The sequence below is a fragment of the Schistocerca piceifrons genome, chromosome 2 (assembly GCF_021461385.2).
Source record: "Schistocerca piceifrons isolate TAMUIC-IGC-003096 chromosome 2, iqSchPice1.1, whole genome shotgun sequence".
Taxonomy (NCBI): Eukaryota; Metazoa; Arthropoda; class Insecta; order Orthoptera; family Acrididae; genus Schistocerca; species Schistocerca piceifrons.
The window spans coordinates 544,346,615-544,363,213 of NC_060139.1; the positions used below are offsets into that span (position 1 = coordinate 544,346,615).

Here is a 16,599-nt window from a genome sequence, read left to right on the forward strand (position 1 = left end):
GAAGGCCACCGTATGCTCTTTCTGATGACATAGATTCTCCACCTGCTTTCACTCCTGGACATTTCTTTATTGGACAGCCAGTTTTTGCCAGTTCTGAACCTTCTATCCATGAGATTCCCACCAACAAGTGGCAACTTGTACCACTGCTGCATCAGTCCTTTCAGAAAAGGTGGTTCACTGAGTATCTGTATCACATTCAGCAACACAATAAATGGACATTGGAAGAAGCATGGCAGCACCAGATCAGTGATCATGTGCTGGGCGAGGAGGGTAACTTGCCTCCCTTGATGTGGAGACTGAGTGTTATTGAGTAGCTGTTTCCTGGTACAGATAAGCATGTGTGTGGAATGATGGTGAAAACTGCCAATGGGCAGATTAAGACGCCTATAGCAAAATTGTGCCCCTGTCAAAGCAATGAAATACTGACCTGTTCCCTCTCATTTTCATGGTGGTACATCGCCAAATTGCTATTTACAGCAACAAAATAGTAGCTCACAATCCCAACTTGAGAAGCTGTAAACGTTTTCTTGTGGACTCACTGACTGTTGTCAGTATTAATTTCTGAACTGTAATATTACCTGCAGTATTATTTTTGTTAAGTTTTTTTGTGTTACATGTTAGTTCCTTTCATGATTCATATGCAATGTGGAAGTAATACACTGTCCAGTTATGTTGATGTGACCATCACCTATGTTCAATGTCGATGTGCAATAACCATTCACAGATGGCGGGCAGCAGCACTAGCAGTAGAGGGTATATAAAATGCATCAGGGGGACACAGAAAACAGTGCAAGTGTTGTCGTAATAAGAAAATGGAGCAGTTTACCTGATGTCCACAAAGGCAAAATATTGGCTTTTGGAAGCATTTCTGAAATTACCAACTTTGAAAACTCTTCGGATGCTGCCGTGATAAGTATACCATGCATGGAAAAATGGCACTATCCAAAACCAGTACCGAGGTAACTGTGGAGCACCATGAGCCATGGACCACAGAGGTGAATCATGAGTACAGAGATGCTTAGGGGTGAACAGACATGCAACTCTTGAGCAACTGACTGTGGAGATGAACCACAGGATCACCAACATGTCTCTTCTATGACTGTTCAGTGAATTTTGCTGCGTATTGGCCTCCACAGCAGATGCCTAGTTCATGCCCTGTGTTGACTGCTGTTGATCAGCAATGAAAGCTGGAATTTGCACATCAGTGCTGCAACTAAATGACCTGGGGGGTCTCTGCAGACATCATGAGACTCTGGCATAAAATGGGGGTGAAACGTGATTACAAGAACTCAGCAAGAGAGTTCTCACAGCCTCTGTCACCTCAATTCTCCAACTTCCTACCTACACATGGTGCCCCTGTTAAGCCAAGCAACTCAGCGGAAGTTTGGGTAACCAACCCCAGTGGGAAACTTAGTCGGTGAGCAGATAGGAGTTGGAGAACAGTGGAAGGCAATGGGAAACCACCACTGAACTGTCCCAAGAAAACCCCATGGCTTCGCTCAGCTCAAAATGTTCCGGAGTTTCAAGTTCCCCGATCGGATCTCCGGGGGAACCAGGTTGAGAGGAGCTTCACGAAGAGTAAGATGGTGCAAAGAGAAGCACTGCATAGGAACATGGAATGTAAGATCCATGTATCAAGGAAAACTAGACATAGTGAAAAGAGAAATGGAGAAAATTAACATCGACATATTGGGAATAAGTGAAATGAGGTGGACTGGCATGGGAGAATTTGCTTTGGATGGCCATATGGTGTATTATTCTGGGCACGATAACAACAGAAGTAATGGAGTAGCCTTCATAGTTAGTGATAAAGTGAGAAAAGCTGTAATGGGATGCAAATATAAAAATGATAGAATGATGTCCATCAGACTTCAAGGTCAGCCCCTCAACATCACAGTAATTCAAGTTTATGCGCCAACAACCGATGCTGAAAAGGAAATTATTGACGAGTTCTATGGAGATTTACAAGAATTACTACTGTCAACACCAAAAAAGAATATCGTCTTCATAGATGGAGCTTGGAATGCAAAAGTGGGAAATCAAGCTGTAGAAGGTATAACAGGGAAATATGGTCTTGGTACAAAAAATGAAGCAGGACAGAGACTCCTAGAATTCTGCCAAGAAAATTCATTAATAATAACTAAAACACTGTTTCAACTACCAAAACGACGCCTATATACCTGGACTTCGCCAGATGGCCAATACTGGAACCAAATTGATTACATACTTTGTAATCAGAGGTGGAAGAGCGCGGTTCATTCAGCTACAACAAGACCTGGGGCTGACTGCGGATCAGATTATGAGCTCCTGATTGCAAAATTTTGGCTGAAACTTCAGACTGTAGCAAAAAGTATCCCAACTTGCAGATACAACCTTAACTCTATACCCTCCGACTACACTGTAGAGGTGCAAAACAGATTTAATGTATTAGAGCTGGAGGACAAAAGCTCACAAGAGATGTGGACAGAAGTTGCTAATACTGTCAAGGAGGCTGCAGAGAAACACATTCCCAAGAAAAGGAACAGCAAGAAGGCTAGATGGCTATCAGTTGAGGCACTGCAAGTTGCAGAAGAACAAAGGAAAGCAAAAATCAAGGGAGATAGATCAGTTATGTTTAAATTAAATAAAGATTTTCAGAAATTAGCTAGAAGAGATAAAAATATATTCTTTAATAAACAGTGCAAGGAAGTTGAAGATAGTTACGGAATGGGGAAGACAAGAGTTCTTTATAAGAAAATTAGAGAAATTAAAGGAAAATTCCAGGCAAAAATTGGAATGATAAAAGACAGAAATGGGAAAGATCTGAGTGAAGCAGAGGATGTTAAGGAAAGATGGGCATAATATGTAGAAGACCTGTACAAGAAAGAACTGCATAATGACAGGGCTCCTACTGCTGATGTTGGTGTTAATTTAGAACTAGAGCCAGATATTTTGGAGAGTGAAATCCAGTGGGCCCTTGAAAATATGGCTGATAACAAAACTAGTGGACATGATGAAATACCAGCAGAATTGTTTAAAGTCACTGGAAAGGATGCAGTGAAATTGCTGCACTCAATATGTCAAAAAATATGGATCACGCAGCAGTGGCCAGAAGACTGGAAAAGATCAGTATTCATCCCCATTCCAAAGAAGAGAAGTTCTAAAGAATGCTCAGATTACCGAACAATCGCACTTATCTCACATGCTAGCAAAGTCATGTTAAAAATCTTACAAAATAGATTTCGCCAATATCTAGATCGAGAGCTACCAGAAGAACAAGCTGGATTTAGGAAAGGAAGAGGAACTAGAGATCAAATTGCTAACATTCGGTGGATTATGGAAAAAGCAAGAGAATTCCAGAGAGATGTGTACCTCTGCTTTATTGACTATGCCAAAGCCTTTGACTGCGTCGATCACAACAAATTATGGAACGTACTGAAAAACAGGGCGTGGAATGTCAGATCCCTTAATCGGGCAGGTAGGTTAGAAAATTTAAAAAGGGAAATGGATAGGTTGAAGTTAGATATAGTGGGAATTAGTGAAGTTCGGTGGCAGGAGGAACAAGACTTCTGGTCAGGTGACTACAGGGTTATAAACACAAAATCAAATAGGGGTAATGCAGGAGTAGGTTTAATAATGAATAGGAAAATAGGAATGCGGGTAAGCTACTACAAACAGCATAGTGAACGCATTATTGTGGCCAAGATAGATACGAAGCCCACACCTACTACAGTAGTACAAGTTTATATGCCAACTAGCTCTGCAGATGACGAAGAAATTGAAGAAATGTATGATGAAATAAAAGAAATTATTCAGATTGTGAAGGGAGACGAAAATTTAATAGTCATGGGTGACTGGAATTCGAGTGTAGGAAAAGGGAGAGAAGGAAACATAGTAGGTGAATATGGATTGGGGGACAGAAATGAAAGAGGAAGCCGCCTTGTAGAATTTTGCACAGAGCACAACATAATCATAACTAACACTTGGTTTAAGAATCATGAAAGAAGGTTGTATACATGGAAGAACCCTGGAGATACTAAAAGGTATCAGATAGATTATATAATGGTAAGACAGAGATTTAGGAACCAGGTTTTAAATTGTAAGACATTTCCAGGGGCAGATGTGGACTCTGACCACAATCTATTGGTTATGACCTGTAGATTAAAACTGAAGAAACTGCAAAAAGGTGGGAATTGAAGGAGATGGGACCTGGATAAACTAAAAGAACCAGAGGTTGTACAGAGATTCAGGGAGAGCATAAGGGAGCAATTGACAGGAATGGGGGAAATAAATACAGTAGAAGAAGAATGGGTAGCTTTGAGGGATGAAGTAGTGAAGGCAGCAGAGGATCAAGTAGGTAAAAAGACGAGGGCTAGTAGAAATCCTTGGGTAACAGAAGAAATACTGAATTTAATTGATGAAAGGAGAAAATATAAAAATGCAGTAAGTGAAACAGGCAAAAAGGAATACAAACGTCTCAAAAATGAGATCGACAGGAAGTGCAAAATGGCTAAGCAGGGATGGCTAGAGGACAAATGTAAGGATGTAGAGGCCTATCTCACTAGGGGTAAGATAGATACCGCCTACAGGAAAATTAAAGAGGCCTTTGGAGATAAGAGAACGACTTGTATGAATATGAAGAGCTCAGATGGAAACCCAGTTCTAAGCAAAGAAGGGAAAGCAGAAAGGTGGAAGGAGTATATAGAGGGTCTATACAAGGGCGATGTACTTGAGGACAATATTATGGAAATGGAAGAGGATGTAGATGAAGATGAAATGGGAGATATGATACTGCGTGAAGAGTTTGACAGAGCACTGAAAGACCTGAGTCGAAACAAGGCCCCCGGAGTAGACAATATTCCATTGGAACTACTGACGGCCTTGGGAGAGCCAGTCCTGACAAAACTCTACCATCTGGTGAGCAAGATGTATGAAACAGGCGAAATACCCTCAGACTTCAAGAAGAATATAATAATTCCAATCCCAAAGAAAGCAGGTGTTGACAGATGTGAAAATTACCGAACTATCAGCTTAATAAGTCACAGCTGCAAAATACTAACACGAATTCTTTACAGACGAATGGAAAAACTAGTAGAAGCCAACCTCGGGGAAGATCAGTTTGGATTCCGTAGAAACACTGGAACACGTGAGGCAATACTGACCTTACGACTTATCTTAGAAGAAAGATTAAGGAAAGGCAAACCTACGTTTCTAGCATTTGTAGACTTAGAGAAAGCTTTTGACAATGTTGACTGGAATACTCTCTTTCAAATTCTAAAGGTGGCAAGGGTAAAATACAGGGAGCGAAAGGCTATTTACAATTTGTACAGAAACCAGATGGCAGTTATAAGAGTCGAGGGACATGAAAGGGAAGCAGTGGTTGGGAAGGGAGTAAGACAGGGTTGTAGCCTCTCCCCGATGTTATTCAATCTGTATATTGAGCAAGCAGTAAAGGAAACAAAAGAAAAATTCGGAGTAGGTATTAGAATTCATGGAGAAGAAATAAAAACTTTGAGGTTCGCCAATGACATTGTAATTCTGTCAGAGACAGCAAAGGACTTGGAAGAGCAGTTGAATGGAATGGACAGTGTCTTGAAAGGAGGATATAAGATGAACATCAACAAAAGCAAAACAAGGATAATGGAATGTAGTCTAATTAAGTCGGGTGATGCTGAGGGAATTAGATTAGGAAATGAGGCACTTAAAGTAGTAAAGGAGTTTTGCTATTTGGGGAGCAAAATAACTGATGATGGTCGAAGTAGAGAGGATATAAAATGTAGGCTGGCAATGGCAAGGAAAGCGTTTCTGAAGAAGAGAAATTTGTTAACATCGAGTATAGATTTAAGTGTCAGGAAGTCATTTCTGAAAGTATTCGTATGGAGTGTAGCCATGTATGGAAGTGAAACATGGACGATAAATAGTTTGGACAAGAAGAGAATAGAAGCTTTTGAAATGTGGTGCTACAGAAGAATGGGTAGATCACATAACTAATGAGGAAGTATTGAATAGAATTGGGGAGAAGAGAAGTTTGTGGCACAACTTGACCAGAAGAAGGGATCGGTTGGTAGGACATGTTCTGAGGCATCAAGGGATCACCAATTTAGTATTGGAGGGCAGCGTGGAGGGTAAAAATCGTAGAGGGAGACCAAGAGATGAATACACTAAGCAGATTCAGAAGGATGTAGGTTGCAGTAGGTACTGGGAGATGAAAAAGCTTGCACAGGATAGAGTAGCATGGAGAGCTGCATCAAACCAGTCTCAGGACTGAAGACCACAACAACAACAACACTGAAAAACATGGGTGTACCAGATCACCTCATTCATCTAATACGGAGTTTATACCTTGACCAAGAAGCCACGGTGAGAACTATGTATGGAACAACAAAATGGATAAAGATTTAGAAAGGGGTCCGGCAAGGTTGCATACTGTCACCTGACTTATTCAATCTGTATGCAGAACATGTTTTGAGGAATGTGAGACCAGATGAAGGAGAAACAGGAATTAAAATAGCTGGAATAAATGTAAACAACCTCAGGTACGCGGATGATACGATCCTGTTGGCAGAAAGTGAAGAAGAATTGAGAACTGAATGTGAAGGAAACGAAAATTATGGCAACTACACCTGCCAATTCGTGGGATATATCAGGAGAAATCATGGAGGTAGTGACCACATTCAGTTATCTCGGTTCCCAGAATCTGCTGATGGCGACTGCAGCCATGAAATCCGGAGATGCCTGTTGCTCGATAGACAGGCGATGTCAAACCTTGACAAGGTTATAAGGTCCAGGATATAACACTAGCAACAAAGATCTGTATTGTGAGGGCTATGGTCTTTCCAGTTGTGATGTATGGATGCGAGACTTGGACCATTAGAAAGGCTGAATGGCGAAGAATTGACTCCTTCAAATTTTGGTGTTGGAGGAAACTTTTTAGAGTTCCATGGACTGCAAAGAGAACCAACAGATCAATATTGGAGCAAATAAAATCAGATTTCTCCCTGGAAGGTGTAATGTTAAAACAAAAGCTGACCTACTTTGGACACACAATGCGAAGGCATGCCTCGCTGGAAAAAACATTAATGCTGGGGAAAATTGAAGGAACTAGAAGAAGAGGAAGTCAGAGGATGAGATGGATCGATGGCATCACAGATGCAATGTGTTCTAACCTGGAAGGTCTACGGAAGAAAGTCCAAGACAGGAAAAAGTGATGTGATTTGGTTCATGGGGTCACGAAGAGTCGGAACTGACTAAACGAATAGAGAGAGAGAGAGAGAGAGAGAGAGAGAGAGAGAGAGAGAGAGCTGCAACTGGATGTACACTGAGTGGCAACAGGTGGCCTTTCCAAATGAATCTCATTTTATTCTCCATTGGACAGATGTCTGTTGGCATGTTTGGCATGAAACATCTGAAAATAAAAGCCCTGCAACAGAGGGTATTCCCTGGATGATATCATTCTGGAAGTCACAGTGGATCAACACATGTATGCGTCTGTTCTTGGGGCCATGTCCATCACTACATGTAGTTTATTTTTCCTCAGCAGGATGGCATCTAACAGCAGAAAATGCCACATGTCAGATGGCTTGCAGTATGCATGCATGGTTTGAAGAGCACCAGGATGAATTTACCCTACTTCCCTGGCCACCAACCTCCATAGGCTTAAACCCATCTGTGGGATCACCTCATTGGAGCTGTTTGTGTCATGGTTTCTCAAGCAAGAAACATAATGCAGCAAGACACGGCACTGGAGTTGGTATGGCCCCACATCCATGTGCGTACCTTCCTAGACCCCACTGACACTCTTCCTGCACATCTTGGAGCAGTCTGCTCTATAAAAGATGATTATTCAAGCTTTTGACAGGTGGTCACATTAATGTGACAAGACAGTGAATTTTTTTGTTTTTTGTGTATCCTATATACTAGTGTATTTCATTTTATATGCCCTGCTGTTGTGTTTATTGATAAGCATTTTTATTGTTTTTGATGATTTGTAATTTACATTTTCATTTTGTTGTTTTGTTAAATTTATGCTAACTTGGTAAAATGAGAAGACCGATTTTAAAATGGGAATACGTTGAGTTCTCTTACTCATTTTTGTCACTTTTAGTGACATCTGGCATAGACTTTGCAGCTGGACAGGTCAGTCTGTCCAGTACAACCTGCTCCCTGCTGGGAACTTCCTGTGTTGTATGCAGCCTGGATAAACCGGTACCTTCATTGAGAGCTAGCAGGTAGTTAGCTTGAAAACTCTGCAGTGACAAATGCATGGCTCAGCCAGCCAAGCACCAAAGCGGGCACATGCCTCATACAGAATTGTGAGAGTAAATGTGTTTTTATACCAAATGTAGTGTTTTTGTAACTGATTTGAATGGATATGAGAGGAGGGCAGTGAGACCTCTTGCACTACACACTCAGAACTGAAAATTTTAACAATGCAGGACCAGAGGCCTGCAAGTGAATTGCTTGTACACAGAAAATGCCAAAATACTAAATGTCTTTCTTCCAAAAATGTTTCACAGAGGAAATTCACGCTGTAGTGTCTCCTTTAAATTGTCGCATGCACAACAAAGTGACAGATATTGAAATAAGTGACCATGAGGTAGAAAACCAATTGAAGTCAGTCAATAGAGGAAAGGTTGCTGGATCTTATGGGGTACCAATATGCTTCTACATAGAGTACACAAATGAACTTGCCCTTCTTCTAGCAGCGGCATACACGATGTCTCTGGAGGAATGAAGAGTTCCAAATCACTGGAAAAAAGCACAGGCCATTGCCATTTTCAAGCACAGTCTTTGAACAGACACACAAAACTATAGACCTATATATATGAAGTCGAGCTGCTGTAGACACACATTATGATATTTCTGGAGACTAAAACTCTTCTCTGTAGGAATGAATATGATTACCAGATTAAATAATCATGTGAAACCCAACTGACTCTGTTTGTCCTTAACACCCAGATAACAGTAGATACAGGCATGCAGGGATAAGGCATTTGATACAGTTCCATAGTGCTACCTAATGAATAAAATATGAGCATACAGAATATCGGACCAACTGTGTGACTGGAGTGAAGTTTTTCTAGTAAACAGAATACAGCATGTCATTCTCCATGGAGATAAGTCTTCAGACGTAAAAGTAAATTTGGGCATACCTCAGAGGAGTGTTACAGGACTATTATTCTCACAATGTTAGCATGCACACAGAACTTGAGAAATACTTTGCTCTTTCAAGCAGTCTAGGGTGGCATCAGTGCACAGCACTGGGCAGATATACTTTTTGTGATTTTTTTTCAGACATCCTCCTTATTCACAAGGACACAGGAGAGGGCTGAGGATTCTGACAGTTCAGCATCTTCTCCACTTCCTCCTGGGTTACCTGCCATTCAGCTGGTGTCATTCTATATGACCACTGGCTAGCTGGTGGATGATCACCAGTGTTGATATGACGTTTTACCATGTGCCTTTTGGTCTACCTCCTCTCCACTTTGTATTTAAAAGTGTCTGAAAATTGCTGCAGAATGGCTAACAACTGTCGACAATGTCCATTGGTCAGGCAGCTTGATAGAGCTTCCTTTGCTACATTGTCTGCAGTTATAATGGAGCATGATTCTCAGTTGATGGCACTAAGCTGTTCATCCTGGACTGTTTCAGCTGTTCTTATGTGGATACCTGTAAGGATGAGTTGTGGCTGCTTGAGACAGTTAATGATCCAAAGTCCTCCTTGACCACCTGCAGCACTTACATCTGCATCTGCATCTACATCTACATACATACATACATACATACACTGTAAGCCACCATATGGTCCATGGTGGAGTGTGCCATGTGTCACTGCTAGTCATTTCCTTTCCTGAGGGAAACGATTATCTAAAAGCCTCCGTATGAGCCCTAATTTGTTGCACATTATGTTTGTGGTCCATACATGAAATGTCGAGGGGCATGAAAGGGAAGCAGTGGTTGGGAAAGGAGTGAGACAGGGTTGTAGCCTCTCCCCGATGTTATTCAATCTGTATATTGAGCAAGCAGTAAAGGAAACAAAAGAAAAATTCGGAGTAGGTATTAAAATTCATGGAGAAGAAATAAAAACGTTGAGGTTCGCCGATGACATTGTAATTTTGTCAGAGACAGCAAAGGACTTGGAAGAGCAGTTGAATGGAATGGACAGTGTCTTGAAAGGAGGATATAAGATGAACATCAACAAAAGCAAAACGAGGATAATGGAATGTAGTCAAATTAAATCGGGTGATGCTGAGGGAATTAGATTAGGAAATGAGACACTTAAAGTAGTAAAGGAGTTTTGCTATTTAGGGAGTAAAATAACTGATGATGGTCGAAGTAGAGAGGATATAAAATGTTGACTGGCAATGGCAAGGAAATCGTTTCTGAAGAAGAGGAATTTGTTAACATCGAGTATAGATTTAAGTGTCAGGAAGTCGTTTCTGAAAGTATTTGTTTGGAGTGTAGCCATGTATGGAAGTGAAACATGGACGATAACTAGTATGGACAAGAAGAGAATAGAAGCTTTCGAAATGTGGTGCTACAGAAGAATGCTGAAGATAAGGTGGGTAGATCACGTAACTAATGAGGAGGTATTGAATAGGATTGGGGAGAAGAGAAGTTTGTGGCACAACTTGACTAGAAGAAGGGATCGGTTGGTAGGACATGTTTTGAGGCATCAAGGGATCACAAATTTAGTATTGGAGGGCAGCGTGGAGGGTAAAAATCGTAGAGGGAGACCAAGAGATGAATACACTAAGCAGATTCAGAAGGATGTAGGTTGCAGTAGGTACTGGGAGCTGAAGAAGCTTGCACAGGATAGAGTAGCATGGAGAGCTGCATCAAACCAGTCTCAGTAAAGGAAACAAAAGAAAAATTCGGAGTAGGTATTAAAATTCATGGAGAAGAAATAAAAACGTTGAGGTTCGCCGATGACATTGTAATTTTGTCAGAGACAGCAAAGGACTTGGAAGAGCAGTTGAACGGAATGGACAGTGTCTTGAAAGGAGGGTATAAGATGAACATCAACAAAAGCAAAACGAGGATAATGTAATGTAGTCAAATTAAATCGGGTGATGCTGAGGGAATTAGATTGGGAAATGAGACACTTAAAGTAGTAAAGGAGTTTTGCTATTTAGGGAGTAAAATAACTGATGATGGTCGAAGTAGAGAGGATATAAAATGTAGACTGGCAATGGCAAGGAAATCGTTTCTGAAGAAGAGAAATTTGTTAACATCGAGTATAGTTTTAAGTGTCAGGAAGTCGTTTCTGAAAGTATTTGTATGGAGTGTAGCCATGTATGGAAGTGAAACATGGACGATAACTAGTATGGACAAGAAGAGAATAGAAGCTTTCGAAATGTGGTGCTACAGAAGAATGCTGAAGATAAGGTGGGTAGATCACGTAACTAATGAGGAGGTATTGAATAGGATTGGGGAGAACAACAACAACATGAAATGTACATTGGCAGCAGTGAATTATTCTGCTGTCAGCCTCATATGCCTGTTCTCTAAATTCTTGCAATAGTGTACTGCCAAAAGATCATTTTCTTCCATCCAGGGAGATTCCCATTTGAGTTCTTGAAGCATCTCCATAATACATTCATGTTGATTGAACCTATTGGTAACAAATCTAGTAGCATACCACTTAATTGCTTCAATGTCTTCATTTAGTTTGCCTGCTGGGGGTCTCAAAGACTCAAACAGTACTCAAGAATAGGTTGCACAAGCAATTTATACACTATCTCTATGGATGAACTGCACTTTCCCAAAATTCTCCAACAAACTGAAGTCAAGTGTTCACCTTTCCTACTACCAATATAACATGCCCATTCAATTCATATCACTTTGCAATGTTAGGCTTGGATATTTAATCAGTATGACTTTGCCAAACATCACCCTACTAATGCTGTTTTGAAATTTAAGGGGTTGTGTTCCACACCCATTCACATTAACTTACATTTTTCTACATGTAGAGCAAGCTGCCATTCACCAAACAACTAGAAATTCTGTCAAAGCCATCTTATATCCTCCTACAGGTACTCAAAGACATTACTTTCCTGTGTAAACAGCTATAAATTGCAGCTCACTCTGTCTGATCATTTATGTATATAGACAGTAAGACTGGTGTTGCAACACATCCCTGAGGTACTCCTGATGGTACCCCAGTCTCTGTTGAACACTTGCTGTCAAGGAATATGTACTGGGTTTTATTACTTAAAAAGACTTCAAGCCACATACACATCTCGGAACCTAAACCATATGCTCAGACCTTCATCAACAGTCTGCAGTGGGGCACCGTGTTAAATACTTTCCAGAAATGTAAGAGAATGGAATCTGCCTGTTGCCCTCCATCCATGATTTGTGGGATATAATGTGAGAAAAGAGAAAGCTGAGTTTTGCACCAGTGATGGTTTTTAAATCCATGCTGATCTGTGGACAAAAGCTTTAATGCCTCAAGGAAATTTATTGTATTCAAATTCAGAACATGTTCAAGAATTCTGTTGTGAACCATTGTTGAGGACGTTGGTCAGTAATTATGTGGGTCTGTTCTTTTACCTTTTTTATATGCAGGAGTCACCTGCACTATCTACCAGTCACTTGGAACATTGCACTTCGTGAAAGATTTGTGATAAATGCAAGCTAAGTAAGAGGCCAATATTTCATTGTAGTCTCTGTAAAACCAAACTAGAATTCCACCTGGACCTTGTGACTTATTTGTTTTCAGCTCTTTCAGTTGCTTCTGTACATCACAGGTGCCTATTTCTATGACTTCGATGTGGGAGTCTGTATGACAGTCAAACGACGGTATATTTGTATGATTCTCCTGCGTGAATTATTTCTTAAATGTGATATTTGAAACTTCAGCTTTCCTTTTGTTGTCTTCTATTGCCACCTCAGATTGGTTGACAAGTAACTGGATAGAAGCCTTCAACCTGCTTAGTGATTTTATGTATGAGTAGAATTCTCTCAATGCAATATTCTCAATAAAATATTTTTAGTGCCTGTGTTACTCGAAAGTAAGATGCAATGTTACCTAAGACATGCAGGCATGTCCGAAGGAACAGGCACTGTGGCAAGTACATATTCACTGTTGTGAATACGGACAACCATTAGCTGTATAATCGAATTACAACAATGAAAATTTGTGCTGGAGCAGGACTCAAAACCAGATTACCCACACATGGCAAGCAGTCACCTTACCATTAGGCTATCTGAGCATGACTCATGGCCAGACCCATATATCATCAATCATGTCCCAAGGAACATCGCATCATGTTTCTCAACAATACGGGCAGTTTAGTATCATATTTATCCACTGACACTGGGCAATCACTTTCAATTAAAGTGTCTCCCTGTATGGGGATATACATAACTGATGTACAAGAACAGGTTGTAGATACATTGTTGATGACATATGGGAATTTGGGTCTGGCTGTGAGTCATACTTAGATAGCCTAATTGTAAGGCAACTGCTCGTGATAAGTGGGAAGTCCAGGTTCGAGTTCGAGTTCGGGTCCATTATTTCAGCACAATTGCTTTCATATGACAGAATGTAGCCTTGTTTAGTTGATGACAAGCATTTGACATTTCAGAAAAAGAAGCCCTTGAGTTGACTAACACCTGGGCAGGTTGGCTGTTAAAGATGACATTGATGCAATTCCTGTCTTCCATGGAGAATTTTTGTCTGTGGCAGTCTCACTGCCATAGATGGTTGTGCTTCACCGAGGACATTGGGGAATCGTTCGCACTAAACAGTTAGCGCACTGGCACTGTACGTGGCAGGGCATGGACACCCACATTGAACGGATGATGTCACAGTGTTGCGCATGCACAGACAACCAATCAGCTCCACCACAGACAGTTGCAGCTTGGCCTAAGACACAGTTGCCATGGCAATGAGTGCACATTGATTTTGCCAGACCATTCTGGAACACTCGGCATATTGTGGTAAAGTCTTTTAGCAAGTTCCAATTTGTGGTGCCTGAGAACTGTACCACGTCATGTAGCACCCTTCAAGTGTTTTCCTCAATTTTTTGCATTGAAGGATTGCCTGAAGTCATTGTTAGGGTCAATGGACCTCAATTCATGGCACATGACTTTGAACAGTTTGGTGAACTAAATGGCATTCGTCATCTAACAAGTTCTCTGTTTCACTCCCCCCCCCCCCCCCCTCCCCCAGTCCAACAGAGAAGCAGAACATTAAGTCCAAGTTTTTTATGCACTTTTAAATAACAGATGGCCACGCTTCATACCTTGCACACATGGGAACAGGAGCTGCAACTCTTTCTCGCCTCCTATCGCTTCCTCCCATGCAACGGACTGTCACCAGCAGAACTTCTGCATGTCCACTGGCATTGAACTGTGCTTCACTTGCTCCACCCACCGCAGCAACTGATGCTGCCAATGGTCCACAAGTATTGCTTTGCACCATGTGATCTTGTTCTTTACAGGGTTTTTGGCTGACATCAGTGCTGGTAGTGAGGCGAGATCCAGAAATGCATTGGCACATATATGCATCTAATTGCAGATCCCTATGGATTGCAGCGTCATCACCAGAACCAAATTTGCATCTTTCATTTGGCTCATAATTCGGCTGCTTTTATTCCCCCACATTCGTGGCCTCACAGGTGTACGCAACCTTTGTAGCTACTCACTGGTGCCACCATGGCACCCAGGATGAGCCAATGAACGTAGCAACCTCGCCTCCGCCATTGCCACTCTCCGATCCCACCCATGGACGTGGACCCCCCATCGTCGTCACTGTTGCCATCACCATCACCATCATTGCTCCAGGAGATGCCCTCAGGACTGGATGTGTGTCCTGAGCAGTGTTTTTGAGAGGTCGTTCCTCTGCTCTTGCATGCCAGATGGCGGGTTACAGCTGGGAGTACACTGTTCTCCACAGCTATGACTCCCGGCTCATCTCCATGTCCAGCTTCCTACCACCCCCCCCCCCCCCCCTTTGTCATTAGCATCTCCAGTACATGACAACAGTGTGGCATTTTGGGTGGGGGGAGGGGGGGGATGTGCTGGAATATGCATTCACCAGCACACCAGTCAGCACTAGGAAACAGCTGAACTAGGCATGCCTGTGACAAGAAAAGACCAAGACATGTCCCGAGGCTATGTGCCAATAAAGCTGCCTGGGCAGCATGCATATAGGTCGCCACCAACTGGGCTGGCTCACTCTCTCAAGCTCTCTCAGTACTTCAGAACTTTGTATTGGGACTCAGTTCACATTACACCTCAGTATGTCACACTGTACTCTAGTCTTCCACAGTGATAGTCATTGCCTCTCAGCTTAATTAACTGCGAGGGAATGTTAGTCATCACGTATAGTTGTGATATGAACATGGAAGAGATTCAAGAATTAGTAAATGTTAGTTGATTGCACTGTTAACCACTGATCTTCAGATTGGACATCATTGAAGTTAAGTACTCAACTAGTTCCTGTAATAAAGTGTATTTTAACCACATGTGCATTTTGGGTTGTAGTGAGAAGAAACTGGCCACCACCTATTATACCACCCTCTTCACATCCAGCCAGGAACTGTAAAACATTACAGAGGAATGGATGGTATTTCTGTACAGAGACAAGGAATGGTTATGGCATGTTTTGAAATTACCTCAGCCAGCGTCCGCGGCTCGTGGTCTTGCGGTAGCGTTCTCGCTGCCTGCGCACCGGGTTCGATTCCCTGCAGGGTCAGGGATTTTCTCTGCCTCCAGATGACTGGGTGTTGTGTGTGTCTTTCATCATCATTTCATCCTCATTGACTCCCAAGTCGCCGTAGTGGCATTAAAGAACTTGAGGAGCGGCGGCCGAACCGCCCCGCGAGGGGTCTCCCAGCCACCAATGCCACACGCTTATTATTATAACCTCAGGCAGCGTATGGTGATGGGCTTTGTCTCATAGCTTGACTATAATAGTCTACAGTTGACTTTTGTGGGTGTAACTGTTGTGATGGTTGACATCTAGCAATATAGTAGTTGTTGAAGAGTCACCTTCCTTCTTTGCAGTAGTGTACAATGTATCCAGGGCTTCCACAGGGGCATTGTAACTGCCTTCCAAAAGTCTGTTCTTTGGTGGGGCATTGTGTTTGGTGAAGGGATTGGTGATACATATATTGGTTGACTGCAGGGTTTTCATTTGATGGCTGCAACTTAAGTCCAAGTTGGCCCTGACCATTCTTCGTGGTGCATCTGAGTGTTGGCAGAGATTGGTGCCAAAGGTCAACACATCTAACATTCAACTTTCTCTCTTACCTCTTGGCATGTGGGATTGATATTCATGGCAGCTATATCTTGTATGCTTGGTTGACATTTCTGGCTCTCATAAACTGCTGTATCTCTTCTTTTACTATCTGGCATATGAGAGAGGCAACATCATGGTGGTCTTCCACAACTGCCGCAGTGACCCTATTCAGGAGTTGGTCATACTTCTTATGTCCACTCTTTACTGTTGCATTTCCTTGATACACTGGCACAACTTGATGAATTACTCAATTATTGTGTGATTCTTTACCAGAAGAGCTTGGTTCATGTCTTCTGTGACTCCTTTACTTAAGTGTGAAATTTTGTCAGCTTCTGTCATGTCTGGTTTCACAGTGAAGCATAGGGCCA

The 16,599-nt window shown here is 41.9% G+C and overlaps 1 protein-coding gene across 1 annotated transcript; it reads left to right on the plus strand.

The window, feature by feature from the left end:
* The first annotated feature begins 1,217 nt into the window (after positions 1 to 1,217).
* Positions 1,218 to 2,841, plus strand: LOC124775570 (craniofacial development protein 2-like). The gene is made up of 3 exons (XM_047250400.1): positions 1,218 to 1,417; positions 1,482 to 2,031; positions 2,239 to 2,841. The coding sequence occupies exons 1-3, from the start codon at positions 1,218 to 1,220 to the stop codon at positions 2,839 to 2,841; spliced, it is 1,353 nt and encodes a 450-aa protein (XP_047106356.1).
* Positions 2,842 to 16,599: the final 13,758 nt, after the last annotated feature.